The sequence below is a fragment of the Erinaceus europaeus genome, chromosome 11 (assembly GCF_950295315.1).
Source record: "Erinaceus europaeus chromosome 11, mEriEur2.1, whole genome shotgun sequence".
NCBI lineage: Eukaryota > Metazoa > Chordata > Mammalia > Eulipotyphla > Erinaceidae > Erinaceus > Erinaceus europaeus.
In genome coordinates this window covers 65,533,342-65,559,197 of record NC_080172.1, presented here as the reverse complement: position 1 = coordinate 65,559,197, position 25,856 = coordinate 65,533,342, and the positions used below count along the sequence as shown (strand labels likewise).

Here is a 25,856-nt window from a genome sequence, read left to right as displayed (position 1 = left end):
CCGCATCACATAGGAGGTGCTATGGCACTGGAGGAAGCTCTGGTGATTTGGTGTCCCTCCTCACTATCTCTCTCTGAACTCAAAAACGGGCCAGAGTAGTGGGATCATTCATGTAGTGGTCTTGGTTCAAAAAAATAAATTAATTAAAAAGTGAGGGGGGTAGGTGGTGGCACATCTGGTTAAGCATTCTCATTACAGTGAGCAAGGGCCAGGTTCAAGCCCCTGTTCCCCACCTGCAAGGGGAAAGCTTCACGAGTGATCAAGTAGGGCTACAGGTGTCTCTCTCCCTCTCAATATCTCCCTTCCTTCTCAATTTCTCTCTGTCTCTATCTAATAAATAATAATTTTAAAAAGCCCTTAAGGCTAAATTTAAATTTAAAAAAAGTGAGGAGGGCCCAGGAGGTGGCTTCTCAGTGGGTACCAAGTCCTGGGTATGTTCCCTGGCACTACCTGGGCGGCACCACAGATAGCACTCAGAGAGCTCTGGATGGTGGAGCAGTGCCTTGGTAGCTCTTCTGCTCCTCACTCTTTAAAAATACAGAGTAAGAGTTGGGCCAGGTAGGAGTCTCAAAGGTGTCATGAAACCCTGAGCTCTTTTCCTCCTTATCCATGGGGTGGGGGTTGGGGGAGGAAGCAGTAATGATCTGCTCCTATGCTTTTGCTGAGTTGAATTGGGATAATTTCACAGTCTAAATACGTAGTTTGGATTTTTTTTTCCAGGAAAAATCATGCATATTTTTAAGGGGGAAAGTGGGCATGTGCAGTTGAGGAACATGGTAAGCACATGTGATCACATATCACATGTACAAAAATGGTGGAAAAATATCATAGGGGGTGTATCTTGCTATGGTAAAGAGAAAATGAATGATGTTCAGTCAGGAAGGACTCCTTTGTGAAGATTCCACTCACCAGGCCTGTCCAGTCTGGGGTCCTTATCAGTACAAAGATATTTCTTGGTCCAGTCAAGGCCATAAGACTGTCTCTCTCTCTCTCTCTCTCTTTTTTTTTTTTTTTTTTACTTCATTAACTATTTAATTTTCTCAGTTTGGATAGGAAGAAAAGAAGGCACAGTTTTGACTATTTGACTACAAAGTCACCTAAGCCCTGTAGAAGCTATTTCCAGGTGGGCAAAATAGCTCACTTGGATATTGCATGGCTTTGTCACGTGCATGATGCAGGTTCAAGCCCACCCCTACTGCATTGAAGGAAGATTTGGTTCTTTGATCTCTTTCACTCTCTCTACCTCTCTATTTTAAATTAAAGAAGAAAAAAAAAAGAAGAAACTAGGGAGTCAGGCTATAGCGCAGCGAGTTAAGCGCAGGTGGCATAAGGATCCTGGTTCGAACTCCGGCTCCCCACCTGCAGGAGAGTTGCTTCACAGGTGGTGAAGCAGGTCTGCAGGTGTCTATCTTTCTCTCCTCCTCTCTGTCTTCCCCTCCTCTCTCCATTTCTCTCTGTCCTATCCAACAACGATGACAACAACAATAATAACTACAACAATAAAACAACAAGGGCAACAAAAGGGAATAAATAAATAAAATAAAAATACTTTAAAAAATAGAAAACATTAAAAAAAAAAAAAGAAGAAACTATTTCCATAGGTAGGAAAAATTGTACTGTTTCTTTAGAAAGAAAGGTCTTCAAATCATGTCCTCTCTTTTCTTGGCCCAAACAGCAAACATTTGATCTTAGCCTTTTTTGTTGGGATTCTACTGACACTGCTGCTTGTGCTTCTTGTCTTCCTCATCATAAAGAGCTACAAAAAATGTAAGTGATCTTCAAAAGATGATATCTGTTCTTTCTCTGCCACTGAGTAACTAGAGGAGTGGATGAAGCCAGCATGGCTTATCATCTCCTAGGATTCCAGTCTCTTCATTTCCTTCACCTTCCACCTTCCCCACCCCTAGCACCTCCTCCCTACACCACCCCTTCAGCCAGGATTGCAGGGAAAGGCTTTTAATTTCTCCAGGCTCCACTGGTGAGATTGGTATTTTTTCCTTCTGGCTCTTTAACAGATCATGCCCAGGTCCAGGCTCTAGATCCTCAATACATTGATCCTCCAGCCAAGGTAAGATGACCATGATATTTCCGGGACTCTGGAAGTCTGCCACCACAGGAATTTCCCCTCTGTCTCTGACTTCTTGATTAGAAGAGTAGCTTTCCAGATATTGGGCAAGTGAGTCTTTGAAATTGACTGTGCTGATCTGACCAACTCTTTCAAGGTATTTCTAGAGATGCACTGCTTCTAAAAAGCTGTCTTCTTCCAAACAGACCTCACTGTTTCCTCCCCCTTTCCTCTGCAGCTCTCCTCTCCCGAAGACGACACACTTACTTACATCAAAATTTCACAGGAGAGCAGCAAGTACGTCACTGCAAAACATCCTGCAGACTCGGAGCCCATCATTTATTCTCAGATTAAAGTGTCCAGCTCACCCAGCCTTTTCAATGAGGCATGAATCCAGCCCCTCTCCTCTGAGCTCCATCTTCATGCATCACTTTTCCTTTCAGCAAGTTTTGGGCCACAGCCTAGATGAAGCTGATATTGGAGTTGTTTGGGTGTGATTAGGTGACTAACCAACCGTTTTGAAGAGTATGGTTAGTCTCTTCTCTGGCCTTCTCCCTTGATTTCAATGTGTCATCCTTCTGGGGGCCAAGACTCACATACACTACTAAGAGGGAGAGTGAGTAGACACTATTATGGAAAGCAATGTAATGACAACTAACTGCATTTTTATTTCTATTTCTAAAAATTATCTATTTAGACATATGGAAAGTCACCTATGTAATTTCAGTAGTGACATTCATCACATTGGCTAACACTTAGTGAGGCTTGTTATATTCAGGCACTATTCTAAGTGCTTGGCCTCCATGATCCTGTGATGCAAATATGAAATATGGACGGATGTGGTCTTCTCTTTCTGGCAACCAAAAACTAAGTACTAAGTGTGAGCATAAGGATGTCTTTTGTAAGGCTAATTAGACAATTTTGGGAACTCACCTATGGATAGAGGTTGGTTGCCAGAGGAGGAAGGGAAGTGTGATCCCACTCTCCTGCCCTCTCCAAAGTGGAGAGGGGCTGAAGACTGAATGAGTTGCAAAGGGCAAATGAGTTCATCAATCATGCCCAAGTAATGAAGAAGAGAGGAAGAAGAAGGAGAAGAAGAAGGAGAAGGTGACGGAAAAGGAGAGGAGGAGGAGGAGGAGAAGGAGGAGGGGGAGAAGAAGAAGGAGAAGAAGAAGGAGAAAGAATCAGGGGTCAGGTGGTATCACAGCAGGTTAAGCGCAAAGCACAAGGACTGGCATTAATGATCCCAGTTCAAGCCCTTGGCTTGGGGCTTCCCACTTGCAGGGGAGTTGCTTCACAGACAGTGAAGCAGGTCTGCAGGTGTCTATCTTTCTCTCCCCCTCTCTGTCTATCCATTTCTCTCTGTCCTATCCGACAGCGAACGACATCAACAACAACAATAATAACCACAAGACTACATCAACAAGGGCAACAAAAAGGGGGGAAAATGGCCTTCAGGAGCAATGGATTCATGGTGCAGGCACTGAGCTCCAGAAATAACCCTGGAGGCAAAAAAAAAAAAAAAGAAAGAAAGAAAGAAAGAAAGGAGAAAGAAGGGCTCCAAATAACTTTCTATACCCTGTCCCTGTACTTGCCCCCTAAATCGCTTTCATCTAGGTAGTCCAGCGTTATATCCTTTTATAATAATACATTGCTTCTTTTGAGTTATGAGAAACTAACAAATTACTTGCATTGAAATGTCCAATCTATGGGGGCTAGGTTGTGGCACACCTGGTTAAGCACACTCATTACCATGATGCATTGGATCGACCTTCCCGTGGTGCATCCCGTGAGTACCCATTCATTGGGGAAACTGACGATCCTTCCTAGCCGACTGAATCCACATGGATCCCAGTCACTTTCAAAGCCATTAACTGGCTATGGAAGAAGGGCAAACGTTAGAAGAAGAAGAACCATGTATACGGATCTGCTTCCCCACCTGCTGGGTAGATGCTTCAGGAGCAAGTGGTGAAGAGGGCCTGCAGATGTCTGTCTTTATCTTTCTCTCTCCCTCTCTATATTTCCCTCCTCTCTCTGTCCTATCCAATCAAAGAAAAAGAAAAAGAAAAAGAAAAGGAAAGGTCTCCAGGAGCCATGGACTCATAGTGCCTGCACCAAACCCCAGCAATAACCATGGTGCAAAAAAAAAAAAATCTATGTCCTGTAGGTGGTGATTACAGACAGACTATGACCCACATAGTCAACGACTTCCACCTCTCCAGATTCAAAGGAGGTCTTGAAACTACATCAGGCTTAACCTGACGCTGTTGACTGGCTATGGAAGAAGGGCAAACGCTAGAAGAAGAAGTATAGATATCAGCCCAGACTTGTGGATGGATGGCTTCTGCAGGGAAGGGGGTGGGTTGGAAGTCTTGTAGAACTGTGGGTTCTGATGTTGTCTTTGAGTGGAGGGTCTCAGAACTACGTTGAGATGCAGGGCATCTCAACTGGCATTAGAATTGTTTCTTGGTGTGGCAACACTCCCACCATGACTGTGGACTTGGTAACCAGGACTTTAGAGCATGGGTTCGTGGAATTCTCATATAATACTATAAGATTATGTTTATTCTTATTCTTGTTTTAGATGCAGAAACAGAAGCTCAGAGAGGTTAGTTAACTTGCCTAAGTTCACACTGCTAGTAAGCAGTTGCACCGGGACTCAAACAAAGTGGAATGGTCCCAGACTTTGCACATTTATCCATGATGGCCAACTCTGAAATCCCAGGCAAAGAGCCAGAAAGCCCTCAATGCAGCTTGTAGCTCATGAAGTGGCATAGTGGCTAAAACACTGGACTTTCAAACACGAGGGCCTAAATTTGATCTTTGGTATTGCAAGTGAAAATTTCTGAATAGAATTTATGTACAGTAGAGACTGTGAGGGCCAAGGAACCTAGTAAGCATGCCTCCATTTGTGTATATTTAGTATATCTCTGAAATTTTATAGCACAGGGGTGAAGGGCGAGATGAGAAAAGGTATGATGTTCTATAAAAGACCTGCTTGTGGGGTCAGGAGATAGCTTACCTGATAGAGCACATGCCTTTTCCTGCACAAAGCCTCAGAATTAAACCCCAGCACCACATGAGAGCACTACAGCACTAGGGAAAGCACCAGGAGAAGCAGTAGTTTTGTCTTTCTTCTCTCTTTAAGACTACAAAATAAAAATTAGATTGGATAGGCAACTCAGTGGTAACATACATTATGAGTATCTCTCCCCCTTCTTAAACTTTCTTCTTGCCTGTTTCTCTATATATTTGATTTACTTATATAATAACAAAGAATGGAAAAGCTGGTCTGGGAACATGCACCAGGTCTTGGAACCACAGAAAATTAATAATAATAAAAATTACAATTCTTCATTCACCGTGTTGAAGATCTTCAGGAGGCTGAGGTAGTACTTTTTTCCACTTAAACCAAATAAGAAATAAAAAGAACTGGTTCCGCAGGTAGCACAGTGGCTATAGAGTTGGACATAAGAGCATGAGGTCCTTAGTTTGATGCCTGATGTCACAAGTATCAGAGTGATGTTCTGGTTCTTTCTCTCTTGTTAATTAATAAATATTTTTTTAAAAGCAATAAAGAAGACTCAATAGTTAGAGAACACAATTTCATATGTTTAATTAATTAATTAATTATTAGATAAAGATAGAAATTGAGAGGGGAGGGGAGGTAGAGAGAAGGAGAGAGACAGAGATGCAGCCCTGCTTCAACACTCTTGAAGCTTTTCCCTTACACAGTTTACACTGGGGAATACAGCATATACTACAGATACAGAGAAGCAGGCTCAAGCTTACCAAGAGCTGCACCCAGGCAAGCCCCTCACTTCCCCATAGCCAACACAGGGCTCTGCTTCTTGCCAGGGATGAGAGCGGAGATCATGTACTCTTTGAAAACTGGACTCAAAAAGTTTTAACAAGAAGAGAAAGGACATGGTACATAGGGTCATAGAGCTGGTGCTTAACCCCCACTCACATATAAGACAGATGGTTCTACCTCTGGTGGGTCAGCTCTGGTGTTTGTTGCCCTAGTGGAGCTCAGTACACAGGGCAGAAAGCAAGACTGAGAGGGAAGCAGATCCCATGGACTTTAAAAAGAGATCTGTAGAGATGCAGCCCCACCCGACCCCCCGCCACCACCACCACCACCACTTGGTGGTTAGGATCTTGTGCACATTAAGTGCTATTGTTCTGGGTCACTTTTTCATTTAGACAGAGAGAGACAGAGAGAAGGAGAGACACCGGGGTCGGGCGGTAGCGCAGAAAGTTAAGCGCACATGGTGCAAAGCACAAAGACCGGTGTAAGGATCCTGGTTTCAGCCCCCGGCTCCCCACCTGCAGCAGGGTGGCTTCACAAGCAGTGAAGCAGGTCTGCTGGTGTCTTTCTCTCCCTCCCTCTGTCTCCCCTCCTCTCTTGATTTCTCTCGGTTCTATCAAACAGCAATGACATCAATAATAATAACCACAATAATAATAACCACAATGATAAAACAAGGGCAACAAAAGGAAAAAAGAGAGAGAAGGAGAGACACTGCAGTACCAGACCATCCTCAACTGCAGTAGTACTTCCCATATTACACCAGGACTTAAACCTGGGTCACATGCATCCAAGGCAAATGCCCTTCCAGATAAACTATCTCTCTGACCCATAAATCTCTTCTTTAAATATAATAGACATTTTTGAAAAAATAAGCCTAAGAAAATGAAAGGTCAAGGATATCAAACAGCCATGTACCTCACAGCATTTCTGTTAGCACAGGCCCTCTATAGCACAATGCCCCCCTAATTCCTAGTGCCTCATTGCCAACATGACAGCTTGGGATTTGATATTGGCAGCATCCTCCAGTCTTGCTCACTGTGTATCTTAATATCGTTTCCTTTTCTGACTGATTTAAGCTTGTGTTGTATGGTTTAGCATGGTCTCTGGTGTACAGAAGCTACCGATTATGTAATATCAGCATATCAAACAACTTCCTTGCTGGAGCACTTCCCAGAGTGCCAACCCATTATTAAGCATCCAAAGCCTGAAATTAACCCAATGTTACCGGCTCCTAAGTGCCAGAAGAAAGCAAGTGGAGTCCTCTGACTTCAGATTCCTTCAATCTTTGCTTCAGAGTAAGCTGTCCCCAAGCCTGTAGTAGTAAAGAAACCAGAATGGTGCTGGGATGAGAGAGCATGGTGTGTTCATTCCAGTACCCAGAAGCTGCTCCAACTAGCTAGAGTTTGAGCAGCAAATAGGAGCAGACAGACTGATAAAGGGCAGGCACGAAGGCCTAGAAAAAGATGGTGTAGGCAATTGAGTTAAGATGCCATAACACGGTTGAGCCCCATCAGGGCAGCAGCGCCCCAGAAATGCTCCTCTCCCAGAGGGCTGAGTGTGGGTGGCACCCATAGTGAAGTGTGCTAGTACCCACTTCTAGGCTCACATTAAATAATTTGACCAGCTCAAAAGCCCCAAGTCACAGCCCCTTTCCAGTTTAAAGTCAGTGCTTCATAAACAACTACGGAAGGTGGGCCAAGGCCAGCAATATTGAAGTGCCATTCATGAAGTACCAGACTGAATGCCCTTCCGTCTATTTTCCTGGAATATATATATTCCATATAAATAAAATTTATTTATTCAACTACCTCGGTTATTACTGGGGCTTGATGCCTGCATGATAATATCTTGCTCCCAGAGGCTATTATTATTATTATTATTATTATTACTACTATTACCTTTTTCTCCCCTTTTATTTTATTGGAAAGGGAGAAGTACAGAGGGGAGGGAGTGAGAATGAGAGAAAGAAAGAGAGACACCTGCAGCAATGTTTGTTTCTTGTGAATCTCTCACCCTGCAAATGGAGACCTGGGTCTTCATGCATGATAACATGCACTCAACAAACATGCACCACCACCTGGCCCTGAAACTTAGCATTTTAAACAGGATAGCTTTGTTTGCAAAGGATTTTTTTGTTGTTGTTGCTTTGTGGATAATCTTGCTGAAGAATAACATAAGTAAATTGTTACCTGTCCATTCCAAAGGTCTTTGCTAGGGAAGGGGAAAAGGACTCTTCAGTCCCAGATCATGACATCAGAATAAGCCTGTAGTATTCTCTAAGGAAACAGTTTTCCAGATAGGTAAATGTGAATTTTCTGTGATATCTAGAGGTGTCCTCTTTTGTCGTGGAGGAACGATGCCAGTCAATTTACCTTGTGTGGTCAGAGGTCAAAGTGTAGCTCAGACAACTGCCTTGTGCAGGACTGGTGGACTAGTGGCTCCTTTATGGAAATGTAATGCAGGGTCCTAGGGGAGGGTCTGGCATTACTTTGTGGCTAAGGGGAAGGACAGAACTTCTGAGACCCCGGGAGATAAGGGACTGGTTCTATGGAAGCATGGGAAGTGGCAGGTATCCACAACTCCCTTGTGGTCATGGTGCTAATGAGTAGTTTGAAGTTCTTTACCCCTGGAGAGGGGGGTAATGATGGAGGAACCAAGTGAATGGCCCAGGAGGTAGCACAATGGGTAAGGCATTAGAAGATGACTGGCTAAAGAAGTTATGGGATATATAGTCCATGGTATGCTACTCTGAAAAAAAAAAAAAGAAAAGAAAAAAAGATGATATTGTGTCATTTTGGACCAAATGGATGGAACTGGAGGTGATTATACTTAGCAAAATAAGAAAAAGCATGAAAGATAATTACTGATGGTTTCACTCACATGTGGAATCTAGAGAACTGATCTGATATGGGGCAGGGGTAGATAACATAATAGTTATGCAAAGAGACACTCCTGCCTGAGGCTCTCAGGTCCCAGGTTCAACCCCAGCATCAACATTAGCCAGAACTAAGCAGTGCTCTGGTATAAATAAATAAATAAATAAATAAATAAATAAATCTGATATATATGAAGCTGCAAAAAAAAAAAAAACTGAAGCAAGCAAACTTGTTTCTAGACTTGTGAGAACTACAATGGTTATCTTTGGGAGATGAAAGATGATGATACAGAACTTTGGTGGTGGGTATGATGTGGAACAATACATTCTAATCTTAAAATATTGTATCCCACTATTAATCACATACAAAAAATTGGTAAAATAAGTCATTAGACTTGCAGGTCTTAAGTTCAATCTCTAGCACTGCATGTGCCAAAGTAACACTTTGATTCTCATTCTTTCTGTTTGCCTCTCCCTTTGCCTTTCCTTCTGCTTTTCCCTCTCTCCTCTCCTTCTCTTCTTCTCTTCTCTATTTCTCTCTCTCCTCCCTCTCTCCTTTTCTCTGTTGTCCCCTTCCTAATGAACAAAAGCAAGACTGTAAGATCCTGGGCCTAAACACATAGGGCATATGTAGAATCAGATCATGATTCTATCTGCCTGCCTGCCCCAGACCAGTAGGCCACTTAAGCTTCCTGAGGTCCAGGACTAGCCAACAACCATTAGAAAAGAACAGAAGAACTGGGCTGTTAGGAGGGCAACAGGGCAGTGACTCTCAGACACTAGGTAAGGACAGAGGGAGCAGACATGCCACTGTGAGCTACAAATTTCTGTAAATTTGGTCTTAATATAATATAACCTCACTGACACCCAAAACTGCTGTCATCTCAGTCTTTTTTCTTTTTGGGGGGGGATTAATGGTTTACAATCAACTGTAAAATACAGTAGTTTGTACCCATGTAACATTTTATCAGTTTTCCATATAACAATTGCAGTACACCAAATCCAGTCCAAGTTCTGCTTTGTGTTTTCTTATTTTTAAACTTGATTTTTATTAGTAGTAATTTAATAGTGATCGACAAAGATTGTGGGATAAGAAGGGATACAATTCATGCAATTCCCACCACCAGAGTGTTATATCCCATCCCCTCTATTGGAAGCCTCCTTATTCTTTATCCCTCTGGGAGTATGAACCACAGATCTCTATGGGGCACAGAAGGTCAGAGGTCTGGCTTCTGTAATTGCTTCTTTGCTGAACATGGGCATTGATAGGTCGATTCATATCCCCAGCCTGCCTCTACCTTTCTCTAGTGGGGTAGTGGGGAGGTGGGGTTCCAGGACTCATTGGTGAGTTCCTTTGCCCAGGGAAGGCAAACCAGTGTCATGGGAGTATTTTTCAACTTCTGTCCATGAGTGAGCTTGTTCCATATTCATCCTTCCCTTTCTGACCTATCTCATGTGACGATTCCTTCAAGCTCCATCCAAGATGGGGTGAAAAAAGTGAAATCATAATTTTTGGCTGAGTAGTATTCCATTGTGTATATATACCACAACTTGCTCAGCCACTCATTCATTGTTGGACACCTGAGTTGCTTCCAGGTTTTGGCTATTACAAACTGTGCTGCTTTGAACATAGGTAGGTATACACAAATATTTTTGGATGGGTATGATTGGTTTCTTAGGATATATCCCCAGGAGAGGGATTGAAGGATCATAGGGTAGGTCCACTTCTAGCCCTCTGAGTTCTCCAGACTGTTCTCTATGGGAGCTGGATCAATTTACATTCCCACCAGCAGTGCAGGAGGATTCCTTTGTCCCCACAACCTCTCCAGCAATTGTTGCAGCTACCTTTTCTGGTGTACGGCATTCTCACAGGAGTAAAGTGATATATCATTGTTGTCTTTATTTGCATTTCTCTGACAATCAGTGACTTGCAGCATTTTTTCACATTTGTTAGCCTTTTGGATCTCTTTTATGGTGAATATTCTGTTCATAGCCTCTCCCCATTTTTGGATGGGGTATAGTCTTTTAAAAATTTTTTATTAGTTATTTAATATTGATTTATAAAATTACAAAATAAAAGGGGTACAACACGACACCATTCCCACCACCAGGGTTCTGGATTCCCATTTCCTCCATTGGAAGCTACAGCAGTTCTCCTAAGGCTACAGATATGGGTTAACTATTTCTACAACTATCTGTCTATATTTGCCCTTCCCGCCTTCCCCCCTTGGTCCCATCTTCTCTTCATTTCCAAGACACACATACACCTATCATTAAATCCATGTGTCCCTCGTCCCTCCTTTTTTCTTCTTCTATCTCCAGATCCTCATGGAATTGGAGTTCAGAGCCCTCTTCCCCTGTCATTTCTCCCCCACTGGGAGTACGGATCTAAATTCTTTTGGGGATGCAGAAGGTGGGAGTTCTGGCTTGTATAATTACTTCTCCACTAGATACGAGTATTGGCAGGTTGATCCATATTCCCCAGCCTGTTTCTATCTTTCCCTAATGGGGTAGGGCTCTGGAGAGGTGAGGTTCTAGGACACACTGGTGAGGTTATCTGCCCAGAAAAGTCAGAATGGACTCATAGCATCTGCAACTTGGTGGCTGAAAGGTGGTAAGATAGAAAATAGGACAACAAGATTAGTGAACAAAAACCAAAAAGTAACCATAGAGCAGATGAGACTAGGGATCTTAGGATGGAAGGGAGTATGAATTTATTTTAGATATGTTCCTAGGGGCCTATGACTATTGTAGTTTTTGCTTCATTTTGATAATATGGAGGTGGACAGAAATGTTGTCTGAGAAGATGGTGTCAGATTGAGAAAAGAGCTAGAAAGCTGGATTAGGACAGAGAGTAGCTCCCAATCTTGAAGAAAATATATGAATAAAATTAACTCTTTACCCCATCCATCTGACCCAGGGCCCATATATATTTAACACAGGAACCTATGTAACCTGAGTCCCTGTTGGTATGAGTGTGCAGTTCATGGTCACAGCTGGGACCATTCTAGGCTGCATTCATTCAGGACCAGTCTTCTTTGAATGGCTGGGTAGAATGACCCAGACTCCCTTGGGAGAGTGGGGCAGTCCCTATAATTACTACTTTATGGTAAAGGCACAGTCCTGGAGAGGTCCATAAGAGGGTTTATGCCTGGGACATGGCAGCAGAGGAGGATTTACTGGGGGTTGTAATGTTATGTGGAAAATATATGCATGTAGGGTGGGGTAGATAGCATATTGGTTATGCAAGGAGATTATTATGCCTAAGGCTCCAAAGTCCCAGGTTCAATTCCCTGCACCACCAAAAAGCCAGAGCTGATTAGTACCCTGGTTAAAAAAAAAAGAAAAGAAATAAATGTGTACATGTACAAACTACTGTATTTTACTGTTGACTGTAGACCATTAATCCTACAATAAAGATTCTTGCAATGTTAGCACCTCTTGATCTCTTACTGATCAAAAGCAGAATTTGTTTAGTCTAGTGGCAGTTTCCTATATAAGACAAACTTCACCTAAAAAATCCTTCTTCTAGCATTTGCCCTTCTTCTGTAGCCAGTCAACAGCGTCAGGTTGAGCCTGATGTAAAGTTTCGAGACCTCCTTTGAATCTGGAGAGGTGGCAGTCGTTGACTATGTGGGTCATAGTCTGTCTGGAGCCGCAGGGGCAGTTCGGGTCATCTCTGGCTCCCCAGCAATGGAACATAGCAGCGCACCGGCCATGGCCTGTTCGATAGCGATTGAGGAGGGCCCAATCATAACGTGCTAGGTCAAAGCCGGGTTGACGCTTGCAGGGGTCTGTGATGAGGTGTTTGTTCTTTACCTCAGCTGACTGCCAACTCTGTTTCCAAGAGTCTGGAACAGAGAAGTTCAGTGTAGGCGTAGGGGACCAGATTGGATGACAAGACGTCAAGCGTTGGACAGGGTGGGTGAAGATATCTGCATATGTTGGCAGGTCCGGTCGAGCGTAGACGTGGGAAATGAATTTAGATGATGCTGCATCCTGACGAATATCTGGCGGGGCGATGTTGCTAAGAACTGGCAGCCATGGAACCGGGGTGGAAAGGATGGTTCCAGAAATTATCCTCATGGAGGAATATAATTTGGAATCAACCAAGTGGACATGGGGGCTACGGAACCATACTGGGGCACAGTATTCTGCAGTAAAAAATCCTGATTTAGCCCATCACTCTTTCTTTGGATAAGGAAACATGTAATGCTAATTCATCAATAAATCAAAATATTGTACTTTAAAAGAAACTTTTCCAGGGATATTCCAGGAGACTTTAGTCATAACTTGGAGTTTACTCAATACAGGACAAGAATGTGTCTACTAAATAAGATATAAATGTTTTTAGGTCTCTTGACAAAGATTCTGTCTCTCTTCTTCACTCCCAGCAAGCCAAATGAATGAGAACTAAGTGAGACCTTCAGAGGTTATCTGACAGCAGCCTTGCTCAGGCATGGTCTAGCATGGCTGTTCTGGTTACTACTATTCTTACCTGAGTATAATGCTTGCTGGCAAGACTAGAGGGTTCTTCAGAATGCCTGACCTATCAGTATCGGTTCTGAAATGTGGGCCAGTTGGCATGGTGATTCTGTCATAGCATCATTTTATGTAGGAGCTAAGTAAAAAAAAAAAAAATCTTTTGCCACATCTACTGAGAACAAATGATTTCCTTTCAATTTGGGGCACATGAGAGGAACTACAAAGACTTGTCTGCTATGTTGGAAAGAGAAAGGGAAAGCTGAGTTGAGATATTTTATTGTCTAGCTCTGTTGAGTGATGTTTCAGCAAAAGTTACAAACTGTCTCACAGGGGCTTCAAAGGGATGAGTGCCAAAGTTTACTTCAGGGTCAATATCAGATGTCATTGCTTTGAAACTTATTTGTCCATTAGTAGGACAACACGATGTTTGGGGGTAGCATTCACCTCCAACCAAGCTTTAGTAATCTGCAATGACTGGACTCCTGAGCCCAAGGACATCAAAGCTAGTTAGAAGGGAGCATTGATTCAACCTGCCTACTTTATTGATGAGGAAGTTGGTAGACATGGTAGATAATTCCTTGATAAAACAGGAATAGAGTCAAGTTCCATAGCCTCAGCTTTCAGATGATTATCAGCTTCTATTTTTTTTTTTTTTTTAGAAAACTTACTCCAGCTGACAATTATACATTGGTGTGTGTGATAGTCTGTCTCCCTCCACTCTGCAGTGTAAATTGGAGTTAGATGCTTCTTTGCTTTCTATGAGGCAATGGAGTATGAATGCAGGACTTTATATGTGTTCTCATACCTCTGAGCTGTCTCGCTGGGCTAATTCTGTCCTCCTCCTCCTTCTCCTCTTCATTATCCTCCTCCTCCTTCTCCTCCTTCTTGTATCTCTTCTTCTCCTTCTCCTCCTCCTTCTATATTTCTTCTCTGCCTTCTCCTCCTCTCCCTCCTCCTCCTTCTTCTTATTCTTCTATTTCTTCCTCTTCTTCTTCTCCTCCTACTCCCCCTTCTCCTCCTTCACCTCCTTCTCATTGTTATTATTGTTGTTCTCCTCTTCCTCTTCCTCCTCCTTCTCATTCTCCTTCCTCCTCCTCTTTCTTTTTGAGAAGTAGCTCTCTAGTATCATCCATGATGCTCTAATGAGATGCTGGGGGAATCTAACCTAGGATCTTGAACAAGTAAGGCTTGTGTTCCACTGGGTAAGCTATCTCCCTGTCCTCAGATGTTGTTTATTTTTCCCATTTTTATTAAGATTTTTTAAAAATTTATAACAATACAACCACCATTAGGTCTTCCCCTGCCATCATATTGCAGGACCAGAACCCTCCTCTGCATCCCAGAGTCCTTTACTTTGGTGCAATATACCAACTCCAGTCTAAGTTCTGCTTAGAGTTTTTCCTTCTGATCTTGTTTTTCAACTTCTATGAGTGAGATCATCCCATATTCATACTTTTGTTTCTAAATTATCTCACTTAACATGATATCTTTGAGCTCCATCCAAGATGGGGTAAAGAAGGTGAACTCACCATGAACCTGAGACTTTGGAGCCCCAGGATTAAGAGTCTCTTTTCATAACCATTATGCCATCTACTCCTGTTCACATTTCTCAGTTTTCCACATAGCAATTTTATGCCCCTTTAGGTCCTCCTCTGCCATCATGTTCCAAAACCTGAACTCTCCCCTCTTATACCAGAGTCCTTTACTTTGGTGCAATACACTAGATATAGTCCAAGTTCTGTTTTGTGGTTATTTTCTACTTTTTCTTTTTTAATTGGATTAGTTTCATTGAAGGTGCCTTTAAAATTTAGATGGAAAAGAGTTCTGCCAATATTTTCCTCTAAGTATTTGATAGTTTCTGGTCTAACATGCAAGGGGTGTTGAAATCCCCTACTATTGCTGTGTTGCTGTTAATATATTGCTGTAGCCTTTTCAGTAGATGTTTGATATACTAAGATGGCCTCTCATTTGGGTGCATAGATGTTAATAATTGTTAAGAACTCTTGACTGACTACTCCTATAAGCATTAGGTAATGTTCATCTCTATCTTTTAAAATTTTATTTGTTTTAAGGTCTATCATGTCAGACTGAGAATAGCTGTTCCTACCATTTTTCTGTTGTCCATTAGCTTGTATGGTAGTTTCCCATCCTTTCACTTTGAGTTTGTGTTTGTCTTGTTGAGTTAGGTGGGATTCCTGCAGACAACATATGGTTGTATTGTGTTTTCTGATCCATCTTCCTACTCTGTGTCTTTTAATAGGTGAATTCAGGCCAATGGAATTTATTGGTATTATAGAATGGAGATATTTTAATGCAATTATTCTAAAATTTTAGAGTGTTCTGATATATGGAAAGTTTATGATGATGTGATTGTTTATAAGAGAACTTTCAGAACTTCTTTCAGGGAAGGCTTAGTGATTCCTTAGTTGATTCCTTCAACTGTTGCTTGTCTGAGGAGGTTTTTATGCCTCCATCTAGTCTGAGTGACAGCCTAGCAGGATGCAGTAGTCTCAGTTGAAAACCTTTCTCATTGAGTACTTGATAGATATCTTTCCATTCTCTTGCCTTTAGTATTTGTGTGGAGAAATCTGCTGATAAACTTATGGATTTTCCTCTGTAAGTGACTCTTTGTTTTTGTCTTGCATCATTCAAGACACTTTATTTACCCTTAATCCTTTTCATTCTAAATATTATGTGTCTTGGTGTCTTTATGTCTGGGTTAAGTCTGTTTGGTACCCTCTGAGCTTTTTGAACCTTTATGTCTTTTTTGTTGTCTAGACTAGAGAAGTTCTCAACTATTAAGTCCAGAGGAATGCTTTCTTCCCCTCCCTCTTTTTCTTCCTCTGGTAAGCCAATAATGCAAATATTACTTCTTTTGAAGTCATCCAATATGTCTCTGTTGTTTTTTGGTATCTTTTAATCTCTTTTTGAGATCATTTACTTCTTTCTTAGTTTTCTCTAATTCATCCTCAAGCTTGATAATTCTGTCTTATGCCTCACTTATTCTATTCTCTCTTCCCTCTGTTGTTTTCTGTAGCTCAGCTATTTTGCTACCCTCTTATGATACTGTATTAGCTTGTTCAGCTAGTTGTGCTCTTAGCTTAGCTATTTCAGCTTTCAGCTCTCTACCTCGAGATAGTTAATGTTTTCTTTTGGAGTCTCATTTGCTGTTTCCCCATTTCTGATGATATTACTTTCAAACTCTTTCCTCACTCCTGTGACTAATGCCTCACTTAGTGTTTGGATCTTGTCTTCATTCTTATGTGCCTCTACCTTTGGGTGTTTTTTTAAATCTAGGCTTTTGTCCTGGTTCATTTCTCCAATGTCTCTTCTTGGCTTAACCATTGTATATAGTGTGTTATGAGGTTCCTCTCTCAGTACTTTTCAATCCACTAATCACTCTTGCCTGGATTGACGTGTGTCTAAGTAAAGTACTTACAAGTTCACAGTTATGGAAATTAACATTTATTTCAATGTTGTCTCAATCCTTGAGGTGAAGCATGGTGGTTGTTAAACCCTCCTTTGTTATTTACCTTCCCTGTAGGCTTTGGGACCCTAAGCTAAGACAGTACAGATCTAAATTCATGTTTAAAATGACATGTCTTCATAACAAATGTCTTTCTCCTTGTGTATTGAAGACCATGTTTATGTGTGTGTTTAAAGTTTGGTAAACATTAACTTTAAGGTTAAAAATGCAACTTTAAGGCTATACTATTACCAGGCAAAGTTAAATGAAAAAGGTTTTCAACATAGTTCTCATTAAGGTAAAATTAACTTACATTTAAAGTCTGAGGTAAAAGTTAGTTAAAAATCAATATATTTTAACTAACTTGGTCTAAAATCCTGCGCACACCTAGGGCGTGTCTCCATCTTGAATGGGTGTAACAAAAGGTTAAATAAGACGTTGTTAATATGTAAAACTCTCAAATACCTTCTCAATTAGAAATGGTAGATTGCACAATGGTTATGCTAATGATTCTCATGCCTGAGGCTCTAGCAGTGGTTCTTTGACTTACCACATTTTATTGCGCTTAGATTGGTTAGGAGCCTTAAAATGAATCAAAAAGACCTTCCAAATTTATAAAGATATTTAAACCAATTATAATCATCGAGTTATCTATTGTGGTAAACTTCTAACCTGCTACAAGTTTTGTTTCATAAGTAAGTGAATTGCAGCTGTCAAGTTCTCTACAGAAAAGCGTAATTCCAGCAGCTGACCTTCCTCATACAACTTTCCACCCCCTGGCATTCTTCCGTGGACATCTGCTTTGGACTGGAACTTCTATCGGACTCACTGGTACACCTCTTGGACACTTCACACAGAACTAGAAGCTTCCCTTTATGCTGCTGGGTTTCTCAAAGACTGACTGCAGCCAGCTGCCATGGGACTCTATAGGCCATACCCGCCCCCCATGGTAGGTAATTCCCACAAAGGCAAGAAAAGCCCATCGAGGCAAGAAACACCCCCCAGAGGCAAGAGAAGCCCACAGAGGCAGGAAGTGTTTTTTAGCTGATAAAGCCTTGCCCACAGAGGCAAGAAATGCCCCCCTCAGGCCTTCCCTTGGCAGCACACTGGTTCTTGTTGCTCGTTTACTTCTTCCTCCATGTTTGTGCCAGTTTCTTTTTTGAAAATGCCCGTACGATATAGGTTTTTCTTCACCCCACACTCCTGATACTATGGTCAACTAGTTAAAAAGAAAAGGGGGAATTGTTGGTATGCTTCATATTGGTTTGGTCTCACTCCCCCCCACCTCTGGGAGATTGTGGTTTAGCCTTTGCCTTTTCGTGCTTCTCCCTTCTCCCCGCCTCCTATCCTACGTACTTCCTGAGTTCCACTCTGCTGCCGGAGGGGAAAGATGCAGGACAGATCTGTGTGGTGATTAGGTGTTGGACAGTTTGCCTGCTCATGAATAAAGATAAAACTGCGTTCTCAGCTCAGCCATGTGCTTCTGGTGATCTGTTACCCACCCATGAAGCCAGCCTGGAGAAAACAACACTCCCCTCCTTTACTTTCCTTTCCTTTCATTTCCTTACTTTTTTTTTTTAAAGAGACAGAAAAAAAGAGAGAGAGAATAAGAGAAGGAAAGGGAGAGAGAGAGAAAGAGACCTGTACCACTGCTCCATCACTCACAGCTTCCCCATTGCAGGTGGGGACTAGGAACTTGAATCCAGGTTCTTGCTCATGGTATTATGTTCACTCCTTCAGTGCACCTTAGCCCCATATGGGAACTACATTTATGTAATTTTAGCCACCCAGGCTGAGGTATTGGCATCCACTGTCCCAGAAAACTAAAGAAATCTCCTCCCCTGACCTGCAGGTAGGTTAAATAACCATCCCCCTCCTGATACTTAAAATAGACTTCCTATCTCCTTCTGACCCCTAATTTCATCTGCTCAATTCTTACCTTTGGGTTTCTGTTTATTAAACAATTTATTCTTCTTTGTATCTTACTGTCTTTCAGCCACCAAGTTGCAGATGCTACTATGACACCATCCTGACTTCCCTGGGCAGATGACCTCACCAATGTGTCCTGAAACCTCATGTCTCCAGAGCCTTACCCAACTTGGAAAAGATAGAAGTGGGTTGGAGTTATGAATTGACCTACCTACTCCCATGTCCAGTAAAGAAGCAATTAAAGAAGCCAGAATTCCCACCTTCTGCACCCCATAAAGAATTTTGGTCCATACTCACAGAGGGATATAGAATAGGGAACTTTCCAATGAAGGGGATGGGACATGGAACTTTGGTGGTGGGAACTGTATGGAATTGTACCCCTGTTATCTTATAATCTTTTAAATCATTATTCAATCACTAATCATAAAAATTTAAAGATAAAAAAAAGAACTGAGGCATTTCTCACCATTACTTGGCCAGAAGTTTAAGGAGCCCGAGGCTTGAAGATAGCAGTGTTTCTGCACCCAGCCCCCCACCTCATCCCCATAGAAAAGGGGCTAGAGATTTCTGCTGGCTGCAGATGGCAGCAAACAGGAAGTCAAAGTTTGCATCTATCTGTCTAAGGCTGAGACACCTTTGTCATCTCAGGATATTGCACAATGAGGAAGTTGTGCACAGTCTGTTAAGTCTGGCAGTGATCTGGGGTAGTGGCTGGCCAAGGAGAGATGGGGGCAGTGCAGTGCACCCCTCCTTCAGCCTTCTCATGTGTGCTGGTCTTTCCTCCAGGGCCTTTTCAAATATAGCTTATAGAGGATAATACCAGGATGCAAGGCTACTTTCCTTGATGCCATTTGATAAAGTTAATATTTTGTTCTTCTATCAGTCCAGCAAGGAAGCTCATGTGATGCCCCATTTACTGGCACTGGTACTGGCTAGAGGTACAGTAACTTGCAAAGGTCAGTAGGCCAGAGCTGGCCAGAGCAAGTCTTCTGAGCCTCTTCTATAGAGTTAGATGTGACAGAAAGTAGAAAGCCCCAATCTTCATACATCTGCACAGATATTTTTAAAGGGGGCAGGGGAAAGGGGAACTTAAAATTGAAAGAGAAATACTGAGCTCTCATTTGAGATGAGTTTCAAACTTGCTACAACCAACTCATAAGAACTAAGAAGAAGGGCTGATACAGGCAAGATCTATTTCCACCTTTAATTTTTCCTTCCTAGTCTTTAGGTGGTGTGAGCTTAATATGGGTTTGTCCTGTTTAGAGAGACCAGAGAAAAGGAAGAGCCAGTAAAACCAAGAAGTGCTGCTCTGTATAAGGTCTCCAGTTTGGTCATGTGAAGGGTGACAAATTATGAACATAAAATATTTATTTATTTATTTATTTATTTATTTATTTATTTATTTATTACCAGAGCACTGTTCCGCTCTGGCTTATGGTGGTGCAGGGGATTGAAGCTGAGACTTTGGAGCCCCAGGCATGACAGTCTCTTTGCATAACCATTATGTTATCTCTCTTGCCTAACATAAACTTATTACTGGCATACATTTGTGCCCTCTGCTGCCAATAGTGTAGATGTGACCAGAGACCATACCATTTGCCCATCCCTCACTCTTGGAGTTTTAATTCCTGTTGATCTGAAGGGAAACCTAGTGAAGAAATTCCCAGTTACCATGACACCTTAGTGGATACCACAGCTTTCCCTGGGGAATGCAGTTAGGAGGTAGAACATGAAACTAATCAAAGCAGATGTGCTTGGGATCTGAAACAGGGGTCAGGCAGGATGTGGACTCTGGGGTGATAGCAGCCAGGCTGTGAGCCCCAAACTTAGTGAAATCTTATCTGAGCAGAGGTGAGACAAATCTAAGATGTTTGTTCATCCATATAGTCACACAAGCCTCCCCTTAATTTTTTTAAAGATTTTATTTAGACAGATTTTATTTAAGATTTTATTTAGACAGGAGGAGAGAGAGAGCAAGAACCAGATATCACTCTGGTACATATGCTAGTGGGGATTGAACTCAGGACCCCATGCTTGAGAGTCCAATGCTTTATCTACTGCACCACCTCCTGGACCACTCCCCTAAATATTAGCGAGACTCATATGGCCTGACAACTGTAAATTGAGGATGGGGAGCTTTTCTCTAATTCACATGGTCAGCATGTGGGCTGTGCCAAGCCTACTCAGCCTTGGTAAATGTTTTGCCTTTCTTATCTCATTTAAATCTGATGAAATGGCAAAAATGAAGGAAGACTCTATGGATTAAAATGGGCTTTTAGTGAGACAGCTCACTCAATAAGAGTGCATACTTTGTCATGTGCACTGAACTTCAGCTACTGACAACTACCATGCAAAGAGGAAACTTCTTGAGTGGTGCTATGTTGTCTCTTTCTCTCTGTGTCTCTTACTCTTTGTCTGGAAACAAGAAAAAAGAAGTCTGCCAGGAGTAGTGGAGTGGAATTTTGCAGGTGTAAAACTCCAGCAGAAAAACGATTAATGAAATTAAAAAGTACATAAAATAGGTATGTCTATAAAATACATATAAATATACATAAAATACATAAATATATATAAAAATATAACATATATACATAAAATACATAAAAAGTACATAAAATAGGTATGTCTATAAAATACATAAAATACATACAAATATACATAAAATACATAAATATATAAATATAAAATATACGTAAAAATACATAAAATAGGTATGTCTATAAAATAGGTATGTATATAAAGTACATAAAATGGGTATATCTATAAAAAATTTATTTGGATCCTTAGAAGCAAGCTAATTAAGAAAATTTGAATAGTCACCTGAAGATACAAAGAAACCATTGTAATTTTTTTCAGATATGATAATGGCATTGTTTTAACCACATTTTAAGATTGTTTTTATTTTTCTGTGTTCAGAATATTGTATTATTCCTTCCTAAATAGACCAGAAGTAACATGTGTTGTCAATAACATGGTAGATGTAATGGTGTGTGACTTCCATGTTTAGATCATATAGCAGTTACAGCTTCCTTTTGTCTCTTGCTCTGATCCTTCCTCTAGTGTCAATTGCCCTGTTGTGAGGCCTCTCAGGCAAGTCAGTGGAGAGGCTCCTGAGGGCAGGGACTCAATTGCCAAAGCTAGATTGCCAGGCAGTTTGAGTCACCTTGGCAGATAACCTCAGACTCAGCAATCTTAGGAGGGGCACCCAAGCATGAACCCCCCCCCCCCAAGCAAAACACTCTTGAATTCCTGACCCATAGAAACCACAAGAGATAATAAAGAGTTATTATTTCAAGCCTCTACATTTTGGAGTAACTTGTTGCACACCATCAACTACAGGTATTATAGTTTCATTTCTTAAAAACAGTTCTTATTTCTGAGAAACCTGCATGTAAAGCAGTCACAATTGCTACAAGATGGTACCATGAAACTATAGTATCATTTGAGAGGTAGACTGCAATTACCCAAGACCAAAAAAAAAAAAGTTGCATTCTAAAGCAATGAAAGACCCACAGGCACTGGTAACAAATAGGTGTGCCTATTAGCATTCTGAGTAGTACTTGGTGTTAATAGTTCTATTGCTTCTTCTTAAGCATAGAATCAATTTTCACTCTATTATATGTGTCAATAAGAGGGCAAATGGATATGGTTTAAGCCCAGCCCTACCACATTAAAGGAAGCTTTGGTGCTGTGGTCTCTTTTTCTTTCATTCTGTGAAAAAAAAATATGGCAAATGGGTAATAAGAATAAACCAAATAAAACTTTTTTGTTTTGTTTTGTTATTGCTGAGGCTTCACCACTCTGGATTAAGTTTTTTAGGTAGACAGAGGCAGAGACATAGATACAGAGGGAGCAAAGAAAAGATAACATAACACTGAAACAAACAAACAAAAAACCCTAACACTGAATCTTCCTGCAGTACAGTGGGGCCCAAACTCAAACTTGAGTCCTACATGACAAATCAGACTCACTATCCAGAAATTTTTTCTTGCTATTCCCAAATAATAATTATTTAAAAATATTTTATTTATTCATTTTTTAATGAGAGAGGTACAGAGAGAGAAACCAGAACACTTCTCAACTCTGGCTTGTGGTGGTGCTGAGGATTGAACCTTGGACCTTGAGTCTCAGGCATGAAAGTCTTACATAACCATTACTGCTGTCTCCCCACAACCCCCAAATAATAATTCTTAAAAGATATTTTATAAATACAAACTGAAATGTTTGCTGACGAAATAATGTGGCATCAGGGCTGAGCAGTAGCACACCAGGTTGAGCATACATGTTATTGTACACAAAAACCAGGGTTTAAGGTCCCAGTCCCCACCTGGAAGCAGAAGCTTCAGAAGTAGTGAAGCAGTGCTGTAAGTATCTCTCCTTCTCTATTCCCTTTCTCATCTCAGTTTCTCTTTGTCCTATCAAATCAAGTCAAATTATTTATTTAAAAAAGGAAATAATTTTCTATCCAAAACTCAAGAGAACTAGAGCATGGCAAGTTGGGTAGAGTATGTAGGGAGTACATTTGTGTAATGAGGCTGAATCTTAAGTTGATCACCATTAAAATAGGATAGTAGCTGTAGCAGTATTTGCTGTTTTATTTGTATGTTTGAAATTTCCCATCATAAAAGTAAAAACAAACAAACAAAAACCAAATAGGTTCAGCACAGGTTTTATTGTTCTCATTTGACCAGTGAAGACATTGGGGCTAATTTTAACTAATTACTAAATTAAAATTCATATAGCTGGTATGACTACTCTGTCGTGATACTATAACTGAAAAAAAAGTTTTTTCTTTTTTTAAATATTTTAGATAGAGACAGAAAAGATTTAAGAAGGAAGGAAGAGAAAGATATGGGGGTGGGGGGAGAGAAAGGAAAAGAGAGAGACAGAGACAGAGATACAGGGAGAGAGAGAGACTCCTACAGCACTGACCAATTGTGAAGCTTCCTGCACTCAGGTGGGGACCAGAGGCTTGAGCCTGAGTCCTTCATATGGCAGGTAATATGTGTGCTTCACTGAGTGTGCCACTGCCTGGCCCCCAAAAGGTCTTTTTCACCATGATCATCTGTTTTTCCAGTAGTGATAAAACTGCAGAATAGGCACCATGTCATCTGAGTCTTCTTATTGTTATTACACCTGACATAGTATTTGATAGCAGGGTTTCTCTAAAAATATTGAAAGCAACTGCACAGACTGACAATGTCCAGACATGTATAAAAATCCACTCTAATCCTTGACCTGCCAGAAAACTAGCCTCTAATATATTGCAACTCTCCAAAATTCAGCTTATTAGAAGCCAGACTTGTAGGAAACTAGGTATCTCTGGGTATAATTCAGAGAGTCAAACAGTAACTATCCCCATCAGAACCAGTTCAAAATGTCTAGAAATTGATTAGTAACTGACAGCTTCTCCAGTTCTTACTGTTGTTCCAGCACAGGATCGAACAGATTAAGTCAAATAGGCTCTCCTAAGCAGTCACACAGGAGGCTCCCCTTCTAGTATCCCACCTCTAGTCTCCCTGCGCCAGCAGCCTCCAGTAAGGACACCTCTGAAACCAGCCCCTTCTCCCTCTATAAAGCTTGCCCACTCCTACACCTCAACATAAGTGACAGTGGCTGACTCCCTTGCTTCAGTAAACTCATAATAAATATTGCCTTTGCTTTCCTTATTTGATCTTTGCCCGTTTCCACATTTGATGTTATTAAAAAGAAAATTACTGGGTAAATAATTCCATTTACTCAAGATTTCTTTTTGTTCCAGTAAATTCAAATGGAGGAGAAGGAAACAGACTGTGCTTTTATTTTTGGTGATCTTCTTACCTTGTTCCTTTAGAATAAAAATCTAGTCACTACTTCTTACAATTTAGCTGACTGGAGCAAACCAGGAGAGGTCAGATGGGTGATTCTGGTGACACTCATTTCTATACCCCAAACCAGAATTGGTCTCCTCACTTCCAGTTCATCTTTTCTGAGTTCACTCTAAAAGACATTTTCACTTTAGGTTTTTTTTTTTTGTGGGCTGGTGGAACACAGCACAAAAGGTTTTCAACTGACCAAGTAAAATAAAGAGAAACCCCTCCAAAAATGCTCAGTGGGTTTGCTAAACTGAGACTATTCGGTAGTAGAAAAAGAAGGAAGAAGAGGGAGGTAAAGAGGAAAAAAAAAAAAAAGAAAAGAAAACATTTCTGAAACTCACCAGAAACCCAGATCAAACTACTACTTTGTTTAGAGGGAAGTAGGTAGTTACGATGAATCAAGTTCCTGAAAAAGGCTAAGTATTAAGTGTAGCTACAGTAACTCGGTTAGAAATTGTTTGTAAATTAAGCAGTGGGGTATGAAGACTGTCTTGTGGTTGAACAATAAGGAATCCCTCCTCTCTCTAAGTTCCCAGCAAGAGACAAAAGTTGTTGCCAGGTAGAACAGTATACTGGGATCCCTGGGAGCCCCAGAGTAACCTGGACCTTATCTAGGAACGTTGTTTTAATTAATCACAAAAATTAATTCTGGAGAAAGAGTCTTAGATCAAATGAGATCCCATTAAGGAAAAAAAAAATGGAATGGGGAGAGAAGCCTTGCATTTTAAAAGCAATAAATAAATAAGCAATCCCCTAGCATACTTTAGGAATGATTATCAGCTCTAAAGCAACCTCCTGCTCCAGACACTCAGAGAATGGTGAATCTAGCTCCTTTGTCTCTAAGATGTGATTGTGAAAGACTGATCAGTAGGTATGTAGGGTGACCAACTCAGTTTGGCATTAGGAGGAAAGTGGACGTGCTAGTGGGGATTACAAGCCTCCTTCCCCCAAAGCTGGACTGGCTCTTGTCTATGTTGAAGAATAGAATGTTCTGAACATGAAGTCAGCAAGTGTTGTGCAAAAAGGTTCTTTCTTTCTTTTTTCTTTTCTATTTTCTTTGATATGATAGAGAGAAATTGAGCGTGGAGGGGGAGATAGAGAGAAAGAAAAATAGATACTTGCAGACTTGCTTTACTGCTTGTGAAGCATCCTTCCTATAAGTGTGGAGTGGGGCTCAAATGCATGTCCTTGTGCATATGATGAGTGCTCTCAGCCAGGTGCACTGCTGGGTGACCCTTGCAAAAACACTTCTTAAGAAATATGGGGGGGGGGTGGCACAGCGGGTTAAGAGCTCATGGCACGAAGCACAAGTATGAGCTCAAGAATTCTGGTTCTTTTTTATTTATTTATTTATTTTTAAGAATCCC

General features: G+C 41.2%; 1 protein-coding gene across 7 annotated transcripts in view; it reads left to right on the top strand.

Moving 5' to 3' along the window:
* Positions 1-25,856, top strand: part of C11H1orf162 (chromosome 11 C1orf162 homolog) — a 255,672-nt gene that overhangs the window by 15,042 nt on the left and 214,774 nt on the right. The window contains exons 4-9 of one of the 7 annotated variants that reach the window (XR_009552585.1): positions 1,676-1,767; positions 2,016-2,068; positions 2,304-2,595; positions 17,434-17,658; positions 18,387-18,557; positions 18,702-19,253. Coding sequence is in view for 1 of the 7 variants with exons in the window: in XM_060201886.1 (XP_060057869.1) it covers positions 1,676-1,767; positions 2,016-2,068; positions 2,304-2,456 (298 nt within the window). In the remaining 6 variants the exon portion in view is untranslated. Of the gene's footprint in view, positions 1-1,675; positions 1,768-2,015; positions 2,069-2,303; positions 12,415-17,433; positions 17,659-18,386; positions 18,558-18,701; positions 19,254-25,856 lie in introns of those variants that run through there. The other 6 variants (XR_009552584.1, XR_009552586.1, XR_009552583.1 and 3 more) reach the window with 6 other exon arrangements.